The sequence below is a fragment of the Symphalangus syndactylus genome, chromosome 24, assembly GCF_028878055.3.
Source record: "Symphalangus syndactylus isolate Jambi chromosome 24, NHGRI_mSymSyn1-v2.1_pri, whole genome shotgun sequence".
NCBI classification, from domain to species: Eukaryota; Metazoa; Chordata; class Mammalia; order Primates; family Hylobatidae; genus Symphalangus; species Symphalangus syndactylus.
The window spans coordinates 8,603,322-8,614,959 of record NC_072446.2 but is presented as its reverse complement, the minus strand read 5'-3'; the positions used below and the strand labels follow the sequence as shown (position 1 = coordinate 8,614,959).

Here is an 11,638-nt window from a genome sequence, read left to right as displayed (position 1 = left end):
AAACTGAGCCGCACAAAAACCCTGGAAAAAAATCAATAAACATTTATTTGATACAGTCATTTTAATACATACAGTGATGGCCCGTCCCCACGCCACTCGGGACCAGGGCGCGGGGCGGGGACGAGGACCGGGGACAGATGGTCACAAGGCGGGCGGGGCCCGAACTCACCGTCGAAACATCTCGCAAATAAACACTTTGTAGATAGAATATATATGTATATATATATGGTTACAAGTGATAGCTGGAACCTCTTTCAAAATGCACTTATGTACTGAGAACTGGCATTAAAAAACCCAAACCAAGAAACCCAAAGCACAGGACGCGCGGCCGCGAGGCAGGGGAGAGCCTGGGGCTCCGGACCCGGGCCTGGGGGAGCCGCCTGAGGCCCCGCCAAACAGGGCACACGGGGATGGCCCTTCCCGGGGCCAGGCTCACTGGCTCCTTCCCTTCAGCGCCACCAGGCAGGAGGGCCAATGGTCACACAGGAGGCACCGTCACCTGCCTTTGCACCAGCAAATAAAGTGCATCCCATTTTCGTGTGAGTGTCGGCCCGGTGAGTCAGCCCTTCCGGGCCCTTTCCTGTTCTCAGGGCAGGGGGCGTGCGCTGAGCCAGAGGTAGATCTGCAGAAAGGGCCCCGACTGGGCCTCGGGCAGGGCCGGCGCCCACCACACTCTGGGGGTCAGCTATGCTGGTCCCTCTCACTGAGGGCTCCTGGAGGCCTATGTGGGCCAGCGTAGGGAGTGGGCAGACCCTGCTGAGCTCCACCCAAGGCCTTACCCCTTGGGAGGAGGGCTCTGCGGACCAGCATGTGGGAGAGGGAAGGCAGAAAGGAGGGGGTCAACAGCCACTTCTGGCAGTAGCCCCCACGCCTACCTTAAAGACAAAGGGGGTTAAAGTGCTAAACATCAAGGTATCCAGGACTCCTCTTCCCACACCAGGGATTATCTGTGGGCTTTGGGAGTGTCCCGGAAACTCACCCCCAGCAAAAACCAGACCCTCTTCTCTTCTCCCCAAGGGCCAAGTACCTGAGAGGCTGGGGCAGGCACCACACCCTGCAGGTGTTCAGGTCCACCCTCCTCCCGCCATTGGTGGCAAAGACAAAGTGCACCTAGGCCCCCGTCCGGTGCCTGCTCCCCTCCCCTCCCCTCCCCTCATGAGGCTGCCCCAGCAGCAGCCGCCAGACCCCATCCTCCACCTCCAGCTCCACCAGCTGCATCAGTGAAGCGCTGGGACACAGGAAGGAAAGCCTCCCCTGACCCTCTGATGCTGGGTCATGCCCATCTCTGCCCAAGCCTCCATCCTCTCATCAGGCCAAGGTGTGCGTGGGTGGGGGGAGTCCAGGTCTCCACACCCACTCCCTAGCACATCTGGCAAGGGCTGCTGAGGGTCGGAGCCTTCTGGCCCAAGGATAAAGCCAGAGACAGGAAGTGTACTGCAACCCCAGTCCCCAAAGTGCTCCTGGAACTTGTCTCCCTACTACTGCAGGCCAAGCCCAGTGGTGCCCCTTCTCCCTGGGGGATGGGGGAGGGTGGGTGCTGGGGGCAGAGGCAGTGCCCAGTCAGTACTGCTCCCTGAGCAGCGAGGGACCCAAACCCCAGAGACCCACGCCCTGGCCCAGCCCAACCCCCAGGCCCACCGTCTGCACCAGGAAACCCTTAGCACCAAATGTCAGATTGTGAGTGTTTGTATAAAAAACAATTTAAAAAAAAGGTTGTTACTTGTCACAGCAACAAGACTGGCATCCACTACACCCAGGAGACACACGCACACGGGCAAACATCAAAATTCACATCGTCCAGGGTCAGTGGGGACGAGCCCTCGGCCCACTCCCACCCACCCTGGAAAATGGCCTCCCTCCAAACCTACCCCCTCTGAGCCTCCTCCTCCCTGAAATGCCGTGGTTAGAAGGCAGGACCCCAGGGAGGGAGCCACAGGCTGTGGCCACCTCTTCCAGGCACCCTGGACTCCCTGCCTGACCCCTGCCCTACCTGTAGACCCAGCCGTCCTCAGGGCCACAAAGGGGCAAAGACAGCTCTGGAGCTGCCATCAACCTGCTGTGACTTTGGCCAAGCCCCTCCCCTGGTGGCCTTCAGTTCCCATATCAAATGACCACACAACCAGAAACAATGGGGGCAGGTTAAGAAAAAAGTGGGGAGGGGGCTCCCAGGAGAGCTTGGCCAGTGGGCCTACCCAGATTGACAGACAGAAGGCTGCCTTTCCCCCAGTGGCCACTCAGAGCCAGGCCAGCTCTACCCAGCTTCCTGCCTCACATGCCCATGGGCCCCAGCAAGACCCCAGGGCCCCAACTAGTCCGTCCCTACTCCATGAGGCTGCTCCAACCTAGGCCTGCAGCGCCAGAAGGCTGAACACTAGAGGAGAGCACATTCCAGGGGCCCCACACCCCCAGGGCTGGCAGCTGTGTTGAAGGGCATCAAGCTCCTGCTGCCCTGTAGGTACAAGAAGCAAAACCCCTCCCTTACCCCAAGCTGGGAGCATTACAGACAGGCCTGGGGGGCAGGGCCTGAGCACAGCAGGGATTGCACTGACAGAGGAGGGGCATGGGTGGGGGTAGGGGGCAGGCCTGGAGAGGTAGAAAACAGAAGCAAGGGGACCAAGTGGGTGGCCAAGGGCAGGCCGGAGCCTGTCAGGTCAGCATGGCAGTGGTCAGACGGGGGTCTGTCCTGGGAGGTAGCTGGGGGTGCTGGAGTTCCAGTGTTGGGTGGAGGTGAGGCCAGGATGGTGGCTGCCATTGCCAGGTTGCTCAGGTGCCCTCACCAGCCCAGAACCACAGGTCACCGGGGATGCCTGAGCCTTGGGGGAGCCAGGTTAGGGACCCGGCAGGGCCTGAGGAAGTGGAGCTGGGGGACCAAAGGCCATCTGCCTACTCTGCACTGCAGCCCCTGTGGCACCAAGACCCCAGACACGTTCCCATGGGGAGGGGCAACCCTCCCGGCTATTGCACTTCTGCAGGGCACACCTTGGGGAGCCCCAACCCAGGTGTGCCCTGTGGCAGCCTTAACAGGGGAAGGGCCGCCTTCAGGGAAGGGAGAGTGGTGGCTGCCCCACGGGACGGATGAAGAGGCGGGGGTGGGGGATGGAGAACTGGAGGACGGAGGTCCCGGAGCTGGCCCTGCCTTGAACAGAGGGCGGTGTGGCGGCTGCGTGGGGGCCAGGCCCCACCCACCAAGCTCACTTTTCAGGCGCCTTGCTGGCTCCCACCTTCCGGCCGGTGGAGCCCCGGGCCCCCTTGTCTCTGCATCCCGGAGGCCAGTCGTCCCGGCGTGGGGGCAGCTTGGCCACAGGCCCCTCTGGGGGCCGCTCCTTGGGCTTTCGGCCCCGCTTCTTTCCACCTGCCAGGTTTTTCTTCTTTTCCTTCTTGGGCACCAATGAGTCCTGGCTCCTGTGCTTGGGAGGTGGGTCTGCTGATGTTCGGAACCAGTTCTGGGGAGAGAAAAGCGCTGATAAAGACCTGGGACTGGATGCTGAGCACCTGAGCCAGGCGTAGCCTGAGAGCTGAAGACCTGTCAGCCTTCAGGACCAGGCAAGCACCTGCAGCAGGGCTGGGCTGGACACAGCCTTCAGGACCAGGCAAGCACCTGCAGCAGGGCTGCTGGGGGCTGGACAGGCGGACACCCTCAGGGCAGCTCCAGCTCAGGGTGCAAGCCTACCAGTTCCCCCAGGGAAGCCAGACCCCACTTTGAGGAGAAACTACCAGATTTCTCCACATTGGCCGCTCTCCCAGGCACACTCCATGCAGGCCACTGACCTCTCCACCCCCAAGGGGTGCCCAACCCCAGCCCCGTCCCCTCCTGGGCTAGCCCCCAGCCACAGGCCCTGGTGATGGCCCTCGCACCTCTGCGTGGGTCTTGAGGATGTGGTATTTGACGCCACTCTCAGAGCTGAACTCCTTCGGACACAGCAGGCAGCGGTATTTCCCCGCCAGGTGGGCCCCCTGCAATGCACAGGCAGGCCAGTGCCCCAGCCCTTGAAGGACCCAGATCTGTCCTAAGCCCCTACTCATGGCTAAAGGGTCAGAGTCAGGGGTGGCCAAAGGAAAGCTGTGGCTGTCTGTGCCGGACAGTGCAGGGCACCACTGGGTTACCAGGGCGGCAGGGGTGGTGGGGGAGAGGAAGGGTAGGGAGAGGCAGGTGCCCAGGGAAAGAGTTGCAGACCTTTGCCGAGCATCCCTTATTCTAAGCCAGTGTGCCATGTGCGTGGGTCGGGGTGCCCACTCACGCCTACATGGACGCAGAGGTCCGAGGACAGGACTAGAACTCATTGGCTTGTGGCTGGGGTTAGGGGCGAGGGAGGTGTCCTAGGCTGGCCGTCAGCCACCTCCCAGTCTCTGGGTTCGTGGAAGAGGAGGCCACGTAGAAAAAGTAGGGGGCAGGGCAGGGTCCCTCACTACTGTGTGGGAGGCCCGCGTGGGATGAGCTGGGAGCTCTGAGTGCAGCACCTGGCCGTGGGGCAGGCCCCAGGACTGACCTTGCTGCAGCTGGCGAGATGAGCCTTGAGTCCGGACACGCTGGAGTAGATGGCTTCACAGCACTGCAGGGAAGGCAGCCGTGGGCGAAGGCCTCTGGTGGGCACCCACACCAAGATAGACCCCTGCCCTACCCCAGGGGATCTCTGAGGCTCTTTGGGGCAAGTGAGGGGGTGTGAGTCCTGGGGACTGGGCACGTGAGGCCTGGGGTGGGCTGGGCACCTCCTGAAAGCTCTCAGCCTCCGCTCCTGCTCAGAGGGCCACACCCAGGCTCTGTCCCTGTATGGCTCCCCACGCCCCCCACCCGGCTGCCTCCGCTCACGTCGTTGGGACAGTTGACGTGGCCTTTCTCCTTCACTTCATTCTTCCATGCCTCTAGCAGCTGGGGGTTCAGCGTGGGGAGCCCTGGCCGAGTGTAGTTGAGCTGTGAATTCGACAGCACCAGGGTGAGCCCGAGGCCAGAAGACACCCCAGCTGCTCTAAAAACACTCGCTGCAGATGGCCGGGGCAGCGGGTGGCCCAGGTCACAGCAGTGGCTGTCCCAAGGCTCAGGCCACGGTATGTCCCACCGAGAGACCACGGCGCTGTCCACAGCCCTGGGTGGGCAGCTCACCCGTGCGGTCTCAGGCACAAGGTCGTCCTTCATGCGCCGCTTGGTCCAGTCGCGGGCCAGCTCGTCCTCTGCTATCTCCTGCAGGTGGAACACTGCCACCTGGGCCGACGTGCGGCGGACACGCCCGCTCGGGGTCCGCTCCACACCCAGCAGGTCCTCAGCCTCAGGGGACTTGTCTGTGGGCTCCTCAGGGGGCTGGAGGGCAGGAAGGCATGGAGGCTAGAGTGAGCCGCGGGAGCAAGAGTCAGGTCAGCGCGCGGTGAGGCCGCCCTAAGGCCGGTGGACTCACAGGCCTCACAGTGTGCTGGGGACACGGCTGACGCGGGCAACCTGAGGGAACATGGAGGTTTCACCCTCCCGCCCACCAGGACACGTGTCTCTTACAGAGACGGGTGGGAAACACACGCGTTAGGCGGCACATGGACAAATACGGTTGGCACCCAAGGCACACGGAACACACACGGCACACAGGAACAAGCACTGTGCCACAGAACAGAGAGCCACTCACAGGGGCCGTGTGCTCCGAGCGCACGTGGTAGTCGTGGCCGGCCTTGGATCGGTACGTCTTGCCACAGTGGGTGCAGGGGAAGGAGGGGCTGTCCACCTCGCAGGGCGGCTTCCCGCAGCGCCGCTGGTGGTACTGGTAGCCCATGAGGCTGGAGAAGGCAGCCCCGCAACCCTGGGGGTCAGGCCAGAGGGTGGGTGAGTGGCCAGCAGGGCCCCCCTACCCCACACTGCCGCGGCCCCCACTGACCTCCTGGGGGCAGCGCAGCCGTCCCATCTGCTTCAGCACCTTACGCAGCCGCTCACGCTCCTCCTGCTCGCCCCCCTCGGAGGCCTCGGCGTCAGAGGGCTGGGGACAGGGTGAGCGTCGGTGACCCACCACCACCACCACCACGGGGCCCTGCCCTGGCCCCGCCCCGCCCAGGTGTTGGGCCACTGTTGTCCGAGGTTAGACACGGGGGGAACTGCGGTGAAGGTGGGGTGCGAGGTCAGAGGTCACGCTGGACCGGAGCTGGGGGCCCGACGGTACCTTGGCACTGTGCTCGGCCATACTGTGGTAGTTGAGACCAGCTTTGGACTTGAACTGCTTCCGGCAGTGCTGGCACTTGAGTGCATCCTGAAGCTGCAGATGGCCCACGTGTGAGAAGCCTGCCTGGGGTCCGGGGCGCCTCCCTCCCAGCACCTTCCGGGAGCTGCCTTACCTTCTGACACACCTCCATGTGCTTCTTGAGGCCCACAAGCGTCTTCCGGGTGACCACGTTGCAGGTGGGGCAGACGGCTTCCCCGCGCTCGTGGATGGCCCTCTGCCACTGCTCTTCAGGACCACCTGTGGGTAAGGCAGGGGCCTCGAAGGCTTGTGGGGGCCGCTGAGTGGCCCGGACGCCAGGCACAGAATCCAGTCTCCACACTCAGCCCCCATCCCTGTGCTGTGGGATCTACCCGCCATCTAGAGCTGCCCTGAGCCCCTGCCAGGCAGCCCCTACCTGGAGCTGGGTGGGCCACGGGGGCCGGTGCCTCCTTGCTGACAGTGATGGGGGCAGCTGGCACCTTCTTCCGGGCGTCCTCAGGGCCCGGCCCCTCCTGCTTCTTGGAGCGGTGAACTCGGGCCTTGTCCTCAGCTTTGACCAGGCCTGTGTGCACACGTGGGGTGGAGAGAAACAGGAGTGGGCTCAGGGGCTGCCACTCAGTGGACAGCCCCAGCCCTGGAGGTACACACCGGGCTGGCGTCTTACCTTTGAGCCCAAAGGTCCCTGAGATGGATGGCTGCTCCCCTGTAAACTTCTTGGGTGTTTTCTGTTTCCTTCCTGACTCGGGGAGAGAAAACGGGGGCCGAGATTCTGGTCAAATAACCGTCAGGAGGCCGAGCCTGCCCCGGCCGCCATCCCTGGAGCTCTCATCTTACTGTGCTTTGTGCGCTCCGGGTCCTCCTCAGGCGGGGACGCAGGGCCCGCAGCCCTCAGTGCCTCCATGCCCCCGGACGGCCTGCTGCCTGGCGACAAGGAGCCACTGCTGGCGTCTGCACTCAGCTGGAAGGCTGAGCTCTGGCCCATGGAGGAGGGGCCGTACTCCCCATTTTCTGGCCTGGCCTGCTTGGGTGGAATTGGGCAGGTGTCCAGGCTGTCCGCAGCCCTGCAGGGAGCAGGTGAGGTGAGGGCCAGGAGGGCCTGTGGGCCCCATTACCCCCAGGCCGTGGCTGGGGAGCACCCTGACCTGGAACGAGCCCCATACCTTTTCTTACCACTGTTCCTCCCTGTGGCACGAGGTGCTTTGTTTTCCGACCTGGTCAGCAGCACCATTTTGCAGGGCGGTGTGTGTCTGCTGATGGCAATGGGCCTGCTGACTGTCACCGGCTTGCTGACCACAATGGGCCTGCTGACTGTCACTGGCTTGGTGACCGGCACGGGCTTTGTAACTGTCACAAGCTTTGTGACTGTAATGGGTTTGGTGACAGGTACAGGTTTGGTGACTGGCACAGACTTGGTGACTGTGACAGGTTTGGTGACCGGCACAGGCCTAGTGACCGGGATGGCCTTGGTGACGGGCATGGGTCTGCTAACTGGGACAGGTTTGGTGACCGGCACGGGCCTAGTGACTGGGATGGCCTTGGTGACTGGCATGGGTCTGCCGACCGAGACTGGCTTGCTGATGCCAATGGGTTTGCTGACACCCACAGGTTTGCCAATAGTGACAGGTTTGCTCACTCCGATGGGCTTGCTGACCCCAACGGGCCGGCTGATGGGGACAGGCCTGCTGATGGGCCCAGGCTTGGAGGCAGGCAGGGGTCGGTCCATGTGGTTCCAAATCCGGTGTTTCTCCAGCTGGGTCTTAGAGGTGAATGCGGCCTCGCAGAAGGGGCAGGGGAAGGCCAGCCGATCCGAGATGGCACCCTGGGCAGGGAGGGCAGGTGTGGGACAGGGCCCCAAGGGCCTCTGCCCAGACACACCCCGAGGCCTCCTCTTCCCCGACCCACAGTCCCTTACCCCTTGGCACCGCTGGTAATGGTACTTGAGCCCGTAGATGCTGGGGAACTCCAGCCAGCACCCTGAGTTTGGACATTTCACCCTCGAGTGTGCCTTGAACTCATCCTTCCAGTCGTTCATCAGGGAGAGCTAGGCGTGGGGAAGGTGGCGCTGCTGACCCGCAGCCACCTAGGCCACTGCCAGCCCGAGCCCCAGACTCAGAGCCCCCCCAGGCCTGCAGGGCGCACACACCACATGAGCCCCTCAACCCCAGGACTGCAGTGGGAATTCAAGTCACCTGGCAGGGGCCACGCACAAGACCTGTTCTAGGAGCCCACCAACATGATCCCCAGAATCTCCCGGCACATCAGATACAAAGCCAGGAAGTCCACCAGGCCAGTGCCCACACCTTGAGGCATAGAGTTGGTACCAGATGTGCAGAGGACAAATCAGGGCAGGGCAGTGGCTGGATAGGGAGACCCCAGCATGAACCCCACCATGGCCCTGAGGGAGCTCACAGGAATGTCTCGGAGGGCCTGGTTCTCGGCTTTTGGCCGCCCCTTTTTCTTCCCTTCTGTCTTGTCGCTGGCTGGACTTCCTGGGTCAAAGCAGAGAGGGGCTTGGCCAGGCACTGTCTGTCCACCACGGACCACCGGCATCCCTGTAGCACACAACACAGCAAGGCTTGGAAGCCGGGCAGCACTGCCTACCACCGGGGGCTGCACAGGCCCACAGTGAGCATCGCTGTCCCAACACCAGGGCACCAGGGGCAGGGGCTGCGGCCGCTGAGGACAAGAACCCAGGACCCTGGGCTATGTCCAAGGCAACCCCTACCCTGGCAAGGTCCTCGGGAACTCTAGGGGCCTAGCTGGGTACCTGGAGACAGAACGCCCAGGGAGGTGGTCCACTCCTACCACTTGCTGCCCAGAACCATCTGGAATTGTCTCTGGCCCTGACTCCTCTTACCCATCTTCAGTGGGTCATGCAGCATTGGAAGTCGGACCTCCTTTCGGCTGCCATCCTTCCCGGGACCACTCTTGCTGGACCCCGGGAGCCGACGGCCTCCAACGCAGAAAGGATCCGTCATCTCTGCAGAGCAAGTAGACAATCTGTGAAGCCTGACGGGCCCCACTCGGAACACGTGGTGAGGCTGCCCTGGAACCCTGCCCTTGGCAGGCCCTCTCTGGTCAGGGAAGAGGGGCCTGCCCTCCTGTGGTTTTGTTCACGTGCGAAAAGCAAGTGATGGGGGCTTCTGACTTAGGGGAGGGGCTGCCAGCCAAGGTCTCCCCAGATAACCCAGAAGGCATCATCAGTTTGGAAGGATCTAGTCCTGTCCTGAGACCCTCACCAACTTCCAGACCCCCTTCCCAACACGCAGCTCCACAGTGTACGTAGCTCCACAGCTGTGAAGATGATGCCGATGGTGATGCACTCCTACCCAGTGCTGGGAGGGGTGTGCCCCTGGGAGAGGTGCCTTGTGCAGGGGGAAGGAGGCTGGCAACATTCCTCCAGGGGCCAATTATGTCTCCGATGATGGCTGCTGGCTCACAAGCTGCCCGGGCCCAGCAGTGGGGGCACAGCTTCTCACTGGGGCCCTCGTACCTCCCCATGCTGACTTGATGCAATGCCAACCTCCCCAGGCAGGTACCCTTGGAATCTTCTCTCCAGACACAGATGGAAAACAGCCAAGGTGGGCACTGAGGACGCCCGGCCCACTCTGGCACTGCACCAAGCTCCTGTCCCTGTGCCAGCTGAGCTATCCTACCTGATGCTCTTCGCGTACTTGTCTCCAGGCTTGGCAGGCTGACCCGCCCCCCACCTCTCTCTGGAGCCTCTCAGTCCCCTGCCTACAGACCCACCACTACCACTTTAGCCAAACAAGTCTTAGAAGCACCGGCAGTGAAGGCCCAAGATGCTGGCCAGAGAGAACACCCTGCTGCCCAAGGCTAGGGCCCCCAAGGGCCTGTGCTGCTGGGAACCCTATCCTGAGAGCTGGGGAGCAGAGGAGACTCTGGGCCCAGCCCTGTGGAAAAGCCACGGAAGGGGGTGGGACAGGAAGCAGGGTGAGGGATGGGTGGACAGGTGGCCCCCTCCTGATAGCTTCTAATTAACTTAGATCAGAGGGGATGGGAAGGGGCTGCTGTGTCCAGGGGTGCCAGAAAGCCGAGGTCAGAGGTCAGGACAGTCACTGCCCATTGCCAAGGGGGAGGCCAGTGTCCGGGGACAAAGTTCTCTGGAAGTCCTCACTTTGCAACTTTGAAAGGAGACAGGGCCGGCATGAGTCATCCCAGCACCTGATGACCCCGGTGGCCTGGGTGCAGGTGCCTGCTGAGGCCCCACTTCCAATTTTTCTGAAGCCTGGGAGAAGAATTCAGAATAGTGGGACCTGAGGCCAGGGCCAGCCTGGGAGGCAGAGACGCGACTGGTGCCCCGGATGAGAAGGGGCTTCGGCCCTCCCGAGCCCAGCGGGGACAGAGCCCTCGCGGGGAGAGGGGGCTCCGCCGCGCTGCGCGCAAGAGACGCCAGCAGCGGGTCCGCCGCGTAGGCCGTTCGGCCAGGGACCCCGGCCCAGGCCTGGCGCGCGGGTGAGCGCGGCCAGGGACGCGCACCTGGGGCCAGCCTCGCCACCCACCTGTCACCTGGGGCCGGGAGCGGGCGCGGGGCGCGGGCCTCGGCCTGGCCGGGCAGGGCCGATCGCGGGAGCGGGGTGGGGGGGCGAAGGCAGTGAACCAAAATGGCGACTTTTTCTGGAGAAGGAGGAGGCAGGAAGACGGCGCCGGCGCGGGGCGCGGGGGCTCGGGCGCGGCGGGGGGCGGAGGGGCTCGGGCCCGGCCCCCTCCTTGGCCTGCGCGCAGGGTCGAGATCCGGGGCGCGGTGGGCGCCGGGGCTGCGGCCAGATTGGGTCCGGGGCGCGGCCGGGCGCTTACCTGCGGCGCCCAGCGGGGCTGCGGCCGGGCTGGGCCGGGCCGGGGCGGGGGGCGCGGGGCGCGGGGCGCTGGGTCCGGGCGGCGCAGGCTGCGCGCCGCGCTGCGCACATGCGCGCTCCCGCCCCTCCCACCTTTGACAGTTTTACTGCGGGGGGGAGGGGGCGAACTCTCGCGTTATTCCCGCGGCCGCTCCGCGACGGGGAGGGGGCGGGGGAGGGGGCCCGGGCTGGCTTGTGGTCCCCCCTCTCCGTGGTTCCGCCCCCGTCGGCCGGGCCCGCAGTCCAGAGTAGCCAGTTCTGCCGTCCTGAGGCGGGGGACGTTTTTTGGACAGTGGGGTAAACTGAGGCCCGATAGGGGCGCTAGGCACTGCCCGGAGTCTGGCGCGCACGGACTGAGGCGACCTGATTCCGCCGCATCCTGGCCCGCGCGGCGAGGGTGGTCTCTGGGCTCGGGACCCTGACCTCTGGCCCTGGGGGCCGTGCACCGGCAGGGCAGGATTCAGCCTTTTTCCAACTGGCCCTGAGACCACTTTTGCGACTGGCCCCCGGCGGTGGCTGGCGGCTTGAGGCCATGGGGTTTTACTGGGGTCACTGACCATTGGGTCATCCTTTCCCAGCTCTGGGGGCGGTGGTTCTGAACCAGTGCCAGGG

General features: G+C 63.9%; 1 protein-coding gene across 5 annotated transcripts; it reads right to left on the bottom strand.

Moving 5' to 3' along the window:
* Positions 1-22: 22 nt before the first annotated feature.
* Positions 23-11,105, bottom strand: ZNF512B (zinc finger protein 512B). 5 transcript variants are annotated; one of them, XM_063634078.1, is made up of 18 exons: positions 10,989-11,102; positions 10,309-10,419; positions 9,028-9,150; positions 8,580-8,722; positions 8,083-8,211; positions 7,331-7,989; positions 7,005-7,231; positions 6,835-6,906; positions 6,586-6,732; positions 6,304-6,428; positions 6,132-6,224; positions 5,853-5,951; positions 5,607-5,777; positions 5,099-5,293; positions 4,808-4,909; positions 4,488-4,550; positions 3,856-3,954; positions 23-3,443 (listed from the first exon to the last, which is right to left on the bottom strand). In XM_063634078.1, exons 3-18 carry the CDS (start codon positions 9,146-9,148, stop codon positions 3,192-3,194), a joined length of 2,697 nt encoding a protein of 898 aa, XP_063490148.1. In that variant the 5' UTR covers positions 9,149-9,150; positions 10,309-10,419; positions 10,989-11,102; the 3' UTR covers positions 23-3,191. The 5 variants fall into 5 exon arrangements, with proteins under 5 accessions (XP_063490148.1, XP_055121357.1, XP_055121356.1 ...); XM_055265382.2 differs by having other exon boundaries at positions 5,099-5,317; positions 10,989-11,100; XM_055265381.2 differs by lacking the exon at positions 10,309-10,419 and having other exon boundaries at positions 10,989-11,105.
* Positions 11,106-11,638: the final 533 nt, after the last annotated feature.